General features: G+C 36.4%; 1 protein-coding gene across 7 annotated transcripts in view; it reads left to right on the forward strand.

The window, feature by feature from the left end:
* The window catches only part of SMC2 (structural maintenance of chromosomes 2), a 57,891-nt gene extending 44,777 nt beyond the window's left edge, over nucleotides 1-13,114 (forward strand). For 6 of the 7 annotated variants that reach the window (XM_047700240.1, XM_047700239.1, XM_047700237.1 and 3 more), the window contains 4 exons: nucleotides 1,803-1,919; nucleotides 4,943-5,103; nucleotides 9,150-9,297; nucleotides 10,334-13,114. In XM_047700240.1, coding sequence (XP_047556196.1) covers nucleotides 1,803-1,919; nucleotides 4,943-5,103; nucleotides 9,150-9,297; nucleotides 10,334-10,492 — 585 coding nt within the window. In that variant the 3' untranslated portion in view covers nucleotides 10,493-13,114. The remainder of the gene's footprint in view (nucleotides 1-1,802; nucleotides 1,920-4,942; nucleotides 5,104-9,149; nucleotides 9,298-10,333) is intronic. The other variant, XM_047700242.1, reaches the window with a different exon arrangement.
* The last annotated feature ends 986 nt before the right edge of the window (nucleotides 13,115-14,100 follow it).

Genomic DNA, 14,100 nt, shown 5'->3' on the forward strand with positions numbered 1-14,100 from the left:
GTAATGACTAATAGTGTTATATGCATAAGCACTCCTCTACTAATCTGTATGTCCAGCAGCATCTTCTCTTTTTAATGCTCACTTACTTGATAATGTTATCCATGTCCCCACCCCTGACAAAACCTCTCTAGTCTGCCATGTTAAAAGAAAAATCCACCGGGGAAAGCTGCCTGTATTCTTAGCAGCTCTATAGGAAAGCCCTCTGAGTAATTTTATATTATGCCCTATACCTTCTTTAATTTTGCAAAATTCTGTTTGAGTTTGTATCACAGAGTTATGAGAGGTCTCTAAAAGTGGTAATGCTTATGAACTCAATTACTTTTAAGAAGTTTTGCCATAATGGGGTTTTTTTGGTAATTGTTATTGACATTAGTATCTACAAAGAATCTATATTGTGTTAGATACCAAATAGGCTAATAATGCTCATGTTGTGATCTATCTATAAAATGTTCCAGCTGATTTTTATTTCTCCATTAAAGCTTTGCAATATATGCCATATTTGTGGGAGAAAATCTTCGGTCTGAATTTGAACTGCCTGTCATCATGAAACTTATTCACTTGTTAGCTTTTATTAGATAAGGATAACTGGTCTAATATTTTTTAAAAGAATTCTCCAACTGCCATTTTCTTACCAGAGGAAAAGCTTTATTGTTAAGTAAGATGGCCTTTTTTGTTGTATTTTGTGTCTGTCCAAATAAGAAACTACATGGAATTATGCAAGGAATAAGAGAAAATTGTAGAGAGGTTTTAGGAGCTTGGGCATAAAGCCGAGAGGAAGCAAGGGAGCGAGCAGGACTGACTGGAATTTTTAAGGAAGAATTTGGAGCCTCCTTTTAGGCTCTGAGGAGAAATGAGTTAAGACAACTTTTAGAAAGTTCTGCTGCTACTCAAGGTGTAATTATCCCTCTGCAGCCTCCCTCAATTTTTTTTTTTTTCAGTGAGTTACTACATTAACCAGGAAAAGACCACTCTGAAGATGTGATGTTTGAGCTGAAATTTGAGGCACCAATTATGTCAGATACAGAGAAAGAGCATTCTGGGGAGAGAGAACAATGCATGGGCTAGAAGGCTGTAATGAGCTTATTATGTTCAAGGAACTGAAAAAAAGACCAGGATCAGGGCTGGATCAGGGCGAGGAGTAGGATTCCAAAAAGTCAGAGATAAGGGCTGAATTATGTAGGACTCATATATCATGATGAGGAATTGAACTTACGTGTCACTGCTTAGACTGACCTTAAGAGGAAAGCATGCCAGGGCTACTTTTGAGTTTATACATATGACACACTTCCTTTTTTACCTTGGCTGCTAGAAAGATCTGGTGGAAGTATTAGAGGAATCAAAATATTTAGCTTGTCCTATAAATTCTCAATAATAGCAACTAAATTTTACCTATAGGTGATATATTTATTACTTTCTTCATGATTTGGTTTACATTATGACTCTTTTTTTTTTTTTTTTAAGATTTTATTTATTTGACAGAGAGAGATCACAAGTAGACGGAGAGGCAGGCAGAGAGAGAGAGAGAGAGAGAGAGAGAGAGGGAAGCAGGCTTCCTGCTGAGCAGAGAGCCCGATGTGGGACTCGATCCCAGGACCCTGAGATCATGACCTGAGCCGAAGGCAGCGGCTTAACCCACTGAGGCACCCAGGCGCCCCTACATTATGACTCTTAATACAGTTTATTTTTCTGGTAAACAGGAGTATATATTAATATATAAAAATTAAACCTCTTTTCCTGACTGAATTCTAGAATGTAAAGAAAATTTTATATTTTTCCTTTAAGTATGCTTTTTATCTTACTAGTATAATGACTTGATGAAGAAGAAGAGAATTGTAGAAAATGACAAATCCAAAATCCTTGCAACTATAGAAGACCTTGACCAGAAGAAAAACCAAGCCCTGAATATTGCTTGGCAAAAGGTATTTATTTGAACCAAAAATATTATCATTTATTTTATATGAGGCAAGGATGAAGAATATTGTCAGGTTTATGCACAGAGATGAATTTAAAATGGCTGATTTATGTTTGAATGAGGTACACACTCATGCCTTTGTTAAAACCTTCTAGACTTTTAAGTCCATCTGTCCTTTTGGACTTGACTGGTACCGATTTGCAAAGGTAAGTTTGTGTCCCTCCATCATACTCTTACTCTGACAGTGTACTTCAGAGTAGACTGGCTCCTAGGTTAAATTTCTAGCTTTCTAGATTTCTTTATTTTTCATTTTTAACCTTGTTTCTATGTCTATGTTACTGTCAAAGGAGATACCATTTGTCTGAAACCTTAGATTCTGTCCAATATCTGCCATACCCCACTGCTTGAAGCTGGAAGCAGTTTCAGTTTTGCACTGGGGAAGCTCTAATTGTTGGAAAGCACCTCCCAAGGATGGCCCCCTTTGGTTCTAACTTCCTTGGTTTCTCTTGCCCAGGATGACAGAGGTCAAATACTCCTTCTCAGAACATTTCTCTAACAAGATTGGCATATTTACCAATTAAAAGTTATTAATTACATTTCAGAATTTGTAATTATGCATTCTATACATTTTTAGCAAAGCATTTTGTATGTTAATAATCCTGTAACTGATAGTTAACCATCCATGTTTTACAGATGAAAAAAATCAAAGCTTAGGAAGTTGAAATAGCCTAAGATCATATAGCCCAAGGTGGAAAAACTGGAATTCTCTTTTCCTAAAATAGAATCGAAGTTAAAATTGCCTTTAGTTTCTAACTGCTGTCGCCCTTGTTGCCCTTAAAAAAATTGGGCAGTAAGCAAGGAAGTTTAGAATTCTTTCACTGGACTGTCATTCAGCAAAATCCCAAGTACCTTTTTTATTTCGTATTATGACAACTTTGGCAGATTTCAAGATTCTAGACCATTATTTCTGCTTCCCTGGCTGCATGTATTTGTCTCCTTTAGGATAATTCCTTAGCCTCTTACGTGGAAGTTTTCCTGTATCTATCGTAGCAAAAGACTCAGCCAAGAGATTCCAAACATAGTTTCTGTGCTGTTTGGTACTTTAACAATTCTCTGCCTCTACGATTTAATTGGGCATCTTGCTTTTTTGCTTTTTTAATTCTGTAATTATCAGAATTCGGAAAACTTCATTTTCAGTAATGGCAGCACAATTATCCTTTTCAGTCACCTTGTTGTTACTACTTTATAACTTAATTTTCCGTGTCCCATCTCCCTTTGGTGGTTGCTTTTTTTAAATGCATGCAAAAAGTTGGTCCCATTATTCTTGTATAAATGTGGATTTAACACCGGATCTGAAAGGTTGTGTCTCTTGTTTTTTCCCCCATGGTTCCTGGATTTAGTACAAATACTAATTTACCCTTTAAGTTGATGTTCCCCCAATTTCCAAGGTTCTGTCAAAGCAGGTAAATTTATTGAGTGCTTATTATATGTCAGGTACTATTCTCATATTTTCTCATTTAATCCTCATAATAACCTATTGAGGTAAGTAGTGTTATTATCAGCATTTTATATTTCCTTCTGGCTTCTAGCACACTGGATTCAGAAAGCCAGAGTAGTTACAGCATTGGCTGTGTTTATTTTTCTGTTTCCTTCTTAACCATATTGGATTTTCAGAATTTGATTACATTTCACCTTTATATCTGTCAATGAATGTAGTGCATTTTTTGTCTTGTATAGGGCTGTATTAATCTCTGCCTATTAACTGATGTTTCTCTTACCCTTTGGAGGAATTTGCCCATGGGATCCATAGTCATGTTCAGGGTTTGGTACTAGTCCACTGTTTGAATCCTCTGTTTAGTGCTTTTCTATTGCCTGGTCAAAAAATTAAAGAAAAAGAACCAAAGGTATTCATAAATACTTTGCTGTCTTTATCATCCCAAAAAAGACAGTGGTCCTCTCCATTGTGATGAACCTCACCTAACTTTAGAAATCTACCCCAGATAAAACTACAACCTGTTAACTTGGTGTAGGATGTTACTCAGCATGTATGCAATTGCTCTTAAAACTATATTCCTTAATAAATCTGTATATTCTGATTTTATGTATCTAGATCTCTTCATTAGCACAAATATTCATGCACTTGAATTTGGAGATTTCTCTAGAGAACATGGCGGTCAGATCCTCATGGGTTTGTGCCTGCGTATGCACACATTCAAATTTGCTGAATTCTAAGATTATCAGTTGTATATTCAAAGACAAATGACCAAATTCTTAAGTCATTGATCAAATGTGTATGCACAAAAATTACCCAGTTACAATTAAATATTGACCCTAAATCTCTAGGTAATCTACTGTGGCTTGATGGAGATAAGTCAAACAGCTTCTTTAGCCTTTTTCTATTGGGGTCCAGTCCTGTTCCTGTCTTTTGACAACTTCTTTGCTGAGAAGAAGCCTACAGAAAAGGACCATTTGACACCTTGACCATATCTGGTGGTTTGATTTCATGCCTCTTTTTTTCCTAGACTTCGCCTTGATCTTAGGCTTTTTAAGGTTAACTGAAACAGGTTTTATAAGAGAAATTGTTAATGCCAAAAAGAATTTATTTCTGCCTCTCCCAACTGCAGCTTGAGTCTCCTGTCATATAGTTGTGTGTCTCTGAAGATTCCTATAATACAGCTTACAAAAGTCAGAATTTCAGGGTAGAGTTAGAAGTATAGCCTTTAGTTGCCATTGAAAGTTAGAGCAGAGTTTAGTAAATTTTTTCTGTAAAGGGGCAGGTAATAAATATTTCTGGCTTTGTGAGCTGTATAGTCTCTGCTGTAATTACTAGACTACTATTTTAGTGCTAACAGCCATAGACAATGTATAAATGAATGGGCATGGCCAGATTTGTCATATGGGCTATAATATGTCAAAACCTGAGTTAGTAACAGATACAGATTGAAGATCCACTTACCAACATTTGATTAAAATATTATAGAAGGCTTTCCAAGAATAATCTTTTTTTTTTTTTTTTTTTTTTTAATCAAGGTGAACAAGGACTTTGGGTCTATTTTTTCTACTCTTTTGCCTGGTGCTAATGCTATGCTTGCACCACCAGAGGGGCAAACTGTATTGGATGGTCTGGAGTTCAAGGTTGCTTTAGGAAATACTTGGAAAGAAAACCTAACTGAACTTAGTGGTGGTCAGAGGTGAGTAATCCCTTTGCAGTATTACAATTTCTCATTCCTCTTACTTTATTATAATCTATCCGCTCAGAGTTAAGCTAAACAAAATTGAAAATTGGTAGGTAATCTTTACATGTAGGACTTAAGAGCTTAATTTGTAAAAATGCACGTTTTTTGTTTGTTTGCTTATTTGTTTTTAAGAACTTTTATTTATTTATTTTATTTATTTATTTGACAGAGAGAGAGAGAGAGATCACAAGTAGGCAGAGAGGCAGGCAGAGAGAGGAGGAAGCAGGCTCACCGCTGAGCAGAGAGCCCGATGTGGGGCTCGATCCCAGGACCCCGAGATCATGACCTGAGCCGAAGGCAGAGGCCTAACCCACTGAGCCACCCAGGTGCCCCAAGAACTTTTGATTAATATAGTAGGCAACGGGGCACCTGGTTGGCTCAGTTAGTTGAGCATCCAACTCTTGATTTCGGCTCAGGTCACGATCTCGGGGTCATGGGATTGAGCCTCGAGTTGGGCTCCATGCTCAGTGGAAAGTCAGCTTGAGATTCTCTCCCTCTTCCCCTGGTTGTGTGCATGTGCATGCTCTCTCTGACACAAATAAACCTTTAAGATAGTAGGCAACAAAGGAGTAATAAGGATAAGTGATTAGAAAACTAGATAAAATATATGAAAAACAGTTGTTTTTAGACTTTGGGAAATGAATATGATACCTGAGTGCAGTGAAACAAAAGTGCTGAGCTCAGTGTTCATCCCAGCTTTCTCTATAGGAGAAGTTTCGGTTTGCAAGTGCACTGAAGGGAATCCACACAAAACCTCACTAAAGTGGTCTCACTAAATTAAAGAAACAGAATTTGGGGAGGCCCCAACTTAGCATTCAGTTTGTTCTGTCCCTGAGGTGAAAGGAACACTGCACACAGCAGAGTGCATCACGTACCTTGAAGAGAGCAAGCTGATCCTCATGTACCTTGAGACTAACATAACACAGTATCTGGCATCTGATAAAAAAGTACTGGACAGAAATCAAGAAAATGTGGTTCATAGCCTAAAGAAAAAGTATTCGATGGAAAGAGACCTAGAAATGACAGGTGATAAAAATAGAAGACAAGGAAGTTACAGAATTATGTTAATTATTTCCAAGAATTAACAGGGAAAAAAGAACCTATTAGAATTTCTGGAGATAAAAAATATGTCCAGAAGTCAAAGTTCACCACATGACATTAACAGATTAGACAGTGTAAAAGAAACCTAAATGACTTTGAAGACACAGAAAATAGAAACATTAAAGCCAAAGTGAGAAACAGAAAACTCTAAAAATAGAGCTTCACTGACCATCAAGCCAACTAACATACATGTATTTGGAGGTCCAAAAACAGAGGAAGAGGCGAAACAGAAAAATACTTGGGGGCGCCTGGGTGGCTCAGTGGGTTAAGCCGCTGCTTTCCGCTCAGGTCATGATCTCAGGGTCCTGGGATCGAGTCCCACGTCGGGCTCTCTGCTCAGCGGGGAACCTGCTTCCTCCTCTCTCTCTGTCTGCCTCTCTGCCTGCTTGTGATCTCTGTCTGTCAAATAAATAAATAAAATTTAAAAAAAAAAAAAAAAGAAAAATACTTGAAATAGTTACCCCAGATTTTCCCAATTTGATGAGTTCTATAAACCCACAGTCTTCGTTTCTGTGAATCCTTAGTAGGATAAACACATCCCCTGCCCTTCCCCTCCTCCACAAACATACAATAATATAGCAGAGTATATTATATGAAATTGTGGTTTTTATATGCCAGTGATTAGAAAAATCTTAAAACAGCCAGAGGCAAAAAGACATATTACATGGCAAGGAACAAAGATAAAAATAACTTCAGGCTTATTGTCAAAAATTATGCAAGCCAGAAATCTGGAACAACATCTAGAAAATGCTAAAAGAGAAACATGTCAACCAAGAATTCTGTCTGATCAAAATATTCTTTAAATTGAAGTCAGTATATTTTTTTCTGAAAAACAAAAGCTGGAGGAGTTTGATCCCAGCAGAACTGTGCAAGTTTAAGTTTTCAGGTGAAAGGAAAAGGATACCAGAAGAAAACTTGGATCTACATAAAGGAATGAATAGTGTTGAAAATAGCATGTTCTAGGCTTCAGGGAAGTTTTTCCAAGCCTTGCACAGTGATTCAGAAACGTAGGTCATGTGGCCTAACTCCTCACCTGCTGCACAGAGCAAATAATTAAAACTTCCTGAGAGAGAAAGTGTGGGTATTCACATAATTAAAGATGGTTAGTTACTTTGTATTTTTCCCCTTGAGGATGTGCAATTCTAGTCCTTAAATTATTCTCACGTGCCCTATGATGCCATCATGTAACTCTTTATGTAGAAAATACTAAGACCTGTTCATTTTTCTTATGAAAACCTTTGTCATTTTTATGATTAGAATAGTGGTCCCTTGATTTATTTCATTATGATTAAGATTCCTAAATATTTTAACAGCATAAAACACCTTCTGGTGACTGTTAAAATTGAATTCCGTAGTTCTGATCCCAGTATCTAACTTTCTTTTTTTGCTGAAGTCCTAGAAAATGTTTAGAGGAACACCTAAAATATATGCTTATTTTATTGGGACCTGAAAATTATTTCCATAATTATGATGATATGAAATTATTTCTACATATATACCATTATTTTAGATGTATATCCAGCACAGTAGTTTAACTCTTGTGAGTTTTTTTTTTTTTTTTTTTTTTTTTTCCTGAAAGATAAGTTTGAAAGGAAACAGCATCTTAAGCATTTGGCACAGAGAAAGCCAAGGAAAAATAATTTTAGGTTGGTTGAATGACCTCAGCTCCCCTCTATGGTGGTAGATGTCAGTCTCACTATTTTTTATTGCACTGTTTCATTCATTGCCTTTGCTAGAAATTTTGGTTTCACCTTAAACATTGAAAAAAACTTTAAAAAATACAAGAATTATGATTCTTTGTGCCAGATTAGAACAAAACCAGGTGCAGTTACAGGGGATGGTTAGCTAGAAGAGAATTGAAGAGGACCTATAGAATCTGACTAACTACAAATTTTAAGTAAGGTGTATTATTAGGGTTCTCCGGAGAAACAGAACCAGTAGGGTGTGTATGTGTATGAAGAGATTCTTTTTTAATAAGGAATTGGCTCATCTTACTGTGGAGGCTGAAAAGTCCCACAATTTGTCTGCAAGCTGGAAACCCAGGAGGGCCAGTGGTGTAATTCAGTCTGGGTGTGAAGGCCTGAGAACCAGGAACACGGAGTCTGAATATCCATGTCCCAGCTCAAGTAATGAGGCAGGAAAGAACTAATTCTTTCCTCTGCCTTTCTTACTATTGAGTCCTTTGGCAGGGAGTGTGGTGTCCACCCACATTGGAGAGGGTAAACTGCTTTACTGTGTACTCCAGTTCACATGCAGATTTCACTGAGAAATACCCTCGCAGACAAACCGAGAAATAAAGTTTAGTCAAATATTTGAGTACTTCGTGATCCAGCTAAGTTGACATACAAAATTAAGCATCACATAGTAATTGTTTGAACTTCTCACACTGGGAAATAATGGGCCATAATCTATACAACTTACTCTTAAATGGTGCCAATAGAAAATGGATATTGGTGTGTGCGTGTGTGTATATGTATACTCCTAACTGCTTGCATAGTGAAAGTTTGAAAGAGGCATCTACACCCGTTACAGTTTCACCAAGACAATAGCTGTTGTCTTAACCAGTAAGTATATAGCCCTCACTCCCCTGCTACCTAGGCATCTAACAGCAATTGGGGAAGGAAAGAAAATACTTACCATCTTTCCTTAAGAAGAAGTGCCATTTATCCCGATTCTTTGATTGGAAAGAATATAAACCTGTTCAAAATAAAACTCTTTGAAGAGAAGAAAGGAAAAGCTAAAATAAAAGAACCAGTTTAAAAAACTTAAGTGTGGACATTTGAAACTTCAGTTAAGCCTGCACTATTCAATAATAAGAGGAGAGCAAATTTGCTTCAGTGTTTTGGTAAAGAGTGGTAAAGTCACGTTTTGAGAACTTCTCTTTTGGTCTTTTTTTGCAGGTCGTTAGTAGCTTTGTCATTAATATTGTCCATGCTCCTCTTCAAACCTGCTCCAATTTATATCCTGGATGAGGTGGATGCAGCCTTGGATCTCTCTCACACCCAGAATATTGGACAGATGCTGCGTACTCATTTCACACATTCCCAGGTAAGAACCAGAAAAAATGTCTGTCACAGTTCTAGTATTTGTTCTTCTAAAACTGTTCTTTAGCAATGGCCAACACTAAGATATTTAGGGTTGAGAAATATTAAAGCATTGTGTATCTCTTTAAATATATACTGAATATTTACATATACTTCCATTCAAGTGGATATTGAAGGAAAAAAAGGTTTGGTTTCCTATTCAAGAGGGAGCCAGGCATTACCATTGTTGACTGTACCATGAAGGAGAATCTAAGTTTTTCATAATTTGGAATTAATTTATGGTTAAAATTATTTTCTCTAGCTAACTGTCCTAGGATACACAATCAAAGCAAGACTGTTTTAGGAAATCAGAAAATCCTGTGGTACCCGATGGGAGTACTCATCATTTTTCCTGATGAAATAGAAGAAAAGAAATAGAGAAAATCCCCTTTAGGAATAGTTTGTTTTTATGGAACTGTTGCTGCCGGCACTGGGGCTGCCACATACGGTTATACAGATAATGCAACGTACGACTCGGGGGGTGCTTCACTTATCATAGTTACCGCAGACTGTAGTATTATGGTAGTCTTTTTAGCAGGTAACAGTGAATGGTACCTTTTCTTAATTTTGTAAATGTTCCATTTGAGCTAGTGGTAGTGCTTGTAGGAACTTGTAGCCTTCTTTGATATTCTTAAAATATCACAGAGAAAGATGTTTCACCAGGGCATTTAGAGTTAGCAACAAAACAGTGATGCCAGCTGCGGAGGACAGCAGTCACCAGTAGGAAGTAGTAAACCTGGGTAATGAAGCACTCAAAGTCAAATTAAGAGACTCTTAAAACCCAGATATAGAAAGCTAGAATTCATCTAGGTGCCCAGGATTAGAACTACTTTTCACTTGCAGTTGAGGATGGGTGCATTTGCTTCGAGCTAAGCTTTGAAAGAAATAACAAAATCAGAATATCTCCAGAAAGTTCTTAACCCCAGAATAAAAATAAGAGTGCATTTCTTCACATTACAAAAAGTGTCTTATATGCTTTTTTTTTCCCTTTTTCCCTTAAGTTCATTGTGGTGTCACTAAAGGAGGGTATGTTCAACAATGCAAATGTCCTTTTCAAAACCAAGTTTGTGGATGGTGTTTCTACAGTAACCAGATTTACTCAATGCCAAAATGGAAAGATTCCGAAGGAAACCACATCCAAGGCAAAAGGACCCAAATGACCACATCTGGAAGTTAAAAGAACAAATTTACTCCTTCACCTTGACCTATATTTTAAACATAAAGAACTTGGGCTTTACTTATTTGTGTAAAAATGTAATGTTGTTACTTAACCCATATCTTCTCTTCCTTTATGTAATCACTTATAAATACGTAGATTCCTCTCAATTAGTTTAACTGTCGTCCAATTACTGGTGATTTTGATTTTATGCATGTCCTCAAATGCTTTTTTATTACAGAATTCTTTTATATATATATATATATATATATATATGGGGGAGCCTGAGATAACCTGGTTGGTGGTAAATTCTGTTTGCAAAATCAAAAATACAAAGCAACAGATGAAATTAGAAGATAAATATAGCTGATAGTCAGCTTTTAATTAGTTAATTCCTACGGTAATATTAGTGTGTTTTCTGTTGTTAAGAAAGTAATTTAGGTGAGGAAGACTTATAAAAGCAAGTATCTGGACCAACAGAGGGAACATAAAAGAAGCTATTAGGCATGCACGAGCTGTTTGTGGCTCTTTGAAGGTACAATGCCAGAGCCCTGATTTAGACTTGGTGATTTAGACTTAGCGATGTTTGGTTATCATGTTTCTGTATGCTTAGTAACTGGTGTGTGCAATCTTAAGTTTTTAAAGTCTTTACCACTTTTTAATAGAAGCCTGGGAGAAGGTCTTTTGCATGCTGCCCTCCACCTTTATCTGAAGTCTCCTCATGTTTTCAAAGTCCAATCAGTAACAATCTATTGGTGAATGAGAATGTATTTATTTTTCCTTCATTCTGATACATTTATAAATAGATCCATCTGTTTTACCAAAAGAACTCAAAATTTGTTGATTATGTCTTAGTGTCTTCTGCTTTTTAATTCAAAAGGTTGAATTTCCTTTAAGAACTCAAAAGAAGCACTACCAATCACCGTAAGATTACTGTACATAGTTCCTGTTATCTCTAGGTACATCACCAGAATAGTGTCTCTAAACTTTGAGTCTTGAAAGCTCTCACATGATCTAGTCTGATCTTGAGTATGTTATTTTGCCTCATATCCTTCTTGATACTTGAGTCTTAGTTCCTCTAGTTATCCTTCACCTATATATGCTTTTAGTTCTTGGCCTTGGCTTTAACATTTCTCATCCTTCCTTCTCATGTCAGATAACATCCAGGTAACCGATATAATGGGAAACATAGGAAAGGAATGAATCTGGAATTAGTTCTTGTCCACTGTGGGAGGAGAGGGAGACAAAGCTATAAATGCTGAATTATAGGAAGTCTAATACCACATGTAAGAGACAGGAGTTTTTTTAATTTACTCTCAAACGTATTGCAGACTGTCTGCCCAGACATTTCTCTCAGTTCACACTTTCAGCAAGGTCACGTACCTGTTGACCACAGCCTAATCAGCACTAGCTATTAGTTTCAGTATTTCTGATTTGCTAGTTACAAAATGGTACTTCATTGCTGTTTGAACTAGGACTTTATAAATAACTTGTGGGGTTGAATATTTTGCCATATGAACTAATTTCCTTTACTACAAAGTTTGTTTGCTTGCTTCCCTAATTTTTGTCATATGTAATCTTGCTCTTGGATGAAATTCCTCAAACATTGAATTTTTGTGTCATGTTGTTCATATTCTTTGATTAGAAGAAGACATGAAGGGGAATCGGAGACATTTATTTCTCACATCCGCAATAATAGGAGTAACTAACATTTACGGAGCTCTTTTATACATCAGATGCTATTCTCATTTGCACATGTTTTCACATTTTAGGTAGGTACTGTTGATCAGCATTATATAATTGAGGAAATTGAATTGAGCAGAGAAATTAAGAAACTTGTCCACAGTGACAGTACAGTTACTTCAAAGCAGAGCCAAGATACCAATCTTGGTAGCTGGTCTCCAGAATATACAGTATTTACCCTTCTGACAGTTTGAACATTTGTGTTTATCGTACATAATAAATTTAAGACCTATCTGGATGAGCAGTATGCACGATGTGAGAAAATTATTTTAGGAAGAATGTCAGACATTTAAAAAGAATTCCTTTGGTTTGGTTTGTTTGGGCATTTCAGGTACACTAACAACAGCAAAAGCAAAAAGTCGAGATTCCCTCTTCTGATACGGTGAAGTAATCAAATAGTCCATCTGCTTCCACAATCATGTCACCTGCAATTTGGGGCGAGTTTTCTTCCTTTTTGATTTGTGTGCGTTTTATTTACTTTTCTTAACTGCGCTGTCTTGAAGTTCCAGCCTCATGTTGTTTAAGAGTAATAATGAGAGCCGGCATATTTGCCTTTTCTGTAGAATTCGGAGGAAAGCATTCGGTCTTTCACTACCTAAGTAAAATGTTAGCTATAGGCTTTTGGTTTATATTCTTTATCAAGGTAAAGACTTTTCCATCTATTCCTAGTTTGATCAGTTTTGTCATGGATGGGTTATTGCATTTTCATTGCTTTTTTTTGCATTGATGATACGATCATGTAACTATGTGTTATGAATTATATTACTTGATTTTTTAATATTACACCTATTTAATCTGGTATTCCTAGATTAAACCCTGTTTGGCCATGGTCTATAATTTTTTATGTACAGGTATACCTTGTTTTTTGATTTATGGGAAACTGCGTGGTTTGTGTTTGTTTTTTTATACAAATTGAAGGTTTGTGGCACCCATGCTGCAACTAAGTCTCCCAGCACCATTTTTCCAATAGCATTTGTTCCGTGTGAGTCTGTCAGTTTGGTAATTCCGCGATAATTTCAAATTTTTTCATTATTATATTTGTTATGGTGATCCATGATCAGTGATTACAACTCACTGAAAGCTCAGATGATGGTTAGCATTTTTTAGCAATAAAGTATTTAAGGTATGTACTTTTAGACATGCTGTCGCACACTTAATAGACAATTATAAATTTTATGTGCACTGGGAAACCCAAAATTTTACTTTGTGATAACATGCTTTATTATGGCCATATGGAACAGAACCCAAAATATCTCTAGGGTATGCCTTTATTATAGGATTCTGTTTGCTAAGAGTTTGGTCATGATTTTTGTGTATGTTCATGAAGGTTTTTGGAAATTTTATTTGTTTTCCTACTGGCTTTGTTCGGTTTTAGGGTAATACTACTTTTATAAAATGAATTGGGAGGGGCACCTGGGTGGCTCAGTGGGTTAAAGCCTCTGCCTTCAGCTCAGGTGATGATCCCAGGGTCCTAGGATCAAGCCCCGCATCAGGCTCTCTGTTCATTGGGGAGCCTGCTTTCCCCTCTTTCTCTCTGCCTCCCTCTGTGCCTACTTGTGATCTGTCAAATAAATAAAATATTAAAAAAATAAATAAATAAAATGAATTGGGAAATGTCCCTCCTTCCATTTTCCTGTAGAACTATATAGAATTTGTCTCAATTCTTTAAATATTAGGATTTTCCTGTGAAACTAGGCCTAGAGAATGGGGGGTGGGATGAGGAGAATATAAAGTTAGTACAATTGCTTTAATAGTTATGGGTCTACTTACCTATTTTATAATGGGAGACTTGTGATACTTTGTGTTTTTTGTTGAATTGTTGCATCTAAATTGTCAGATTTGTAATTTGTGTGGAGAGGTCATGGTATT

Source organism: Lutra lutra, chromosome 13 (genome assembly GCF_902655055.1).
Source record: "Lutra lutra chromosome 13, mLutLut1.2, whole genome shotgun sequence".
Lineage (NCBI taxonomy): Eukaryota > Metazoa > Chordata > Mammalia > Carnivora > Mustelidae > Lutra > Lutra lutra.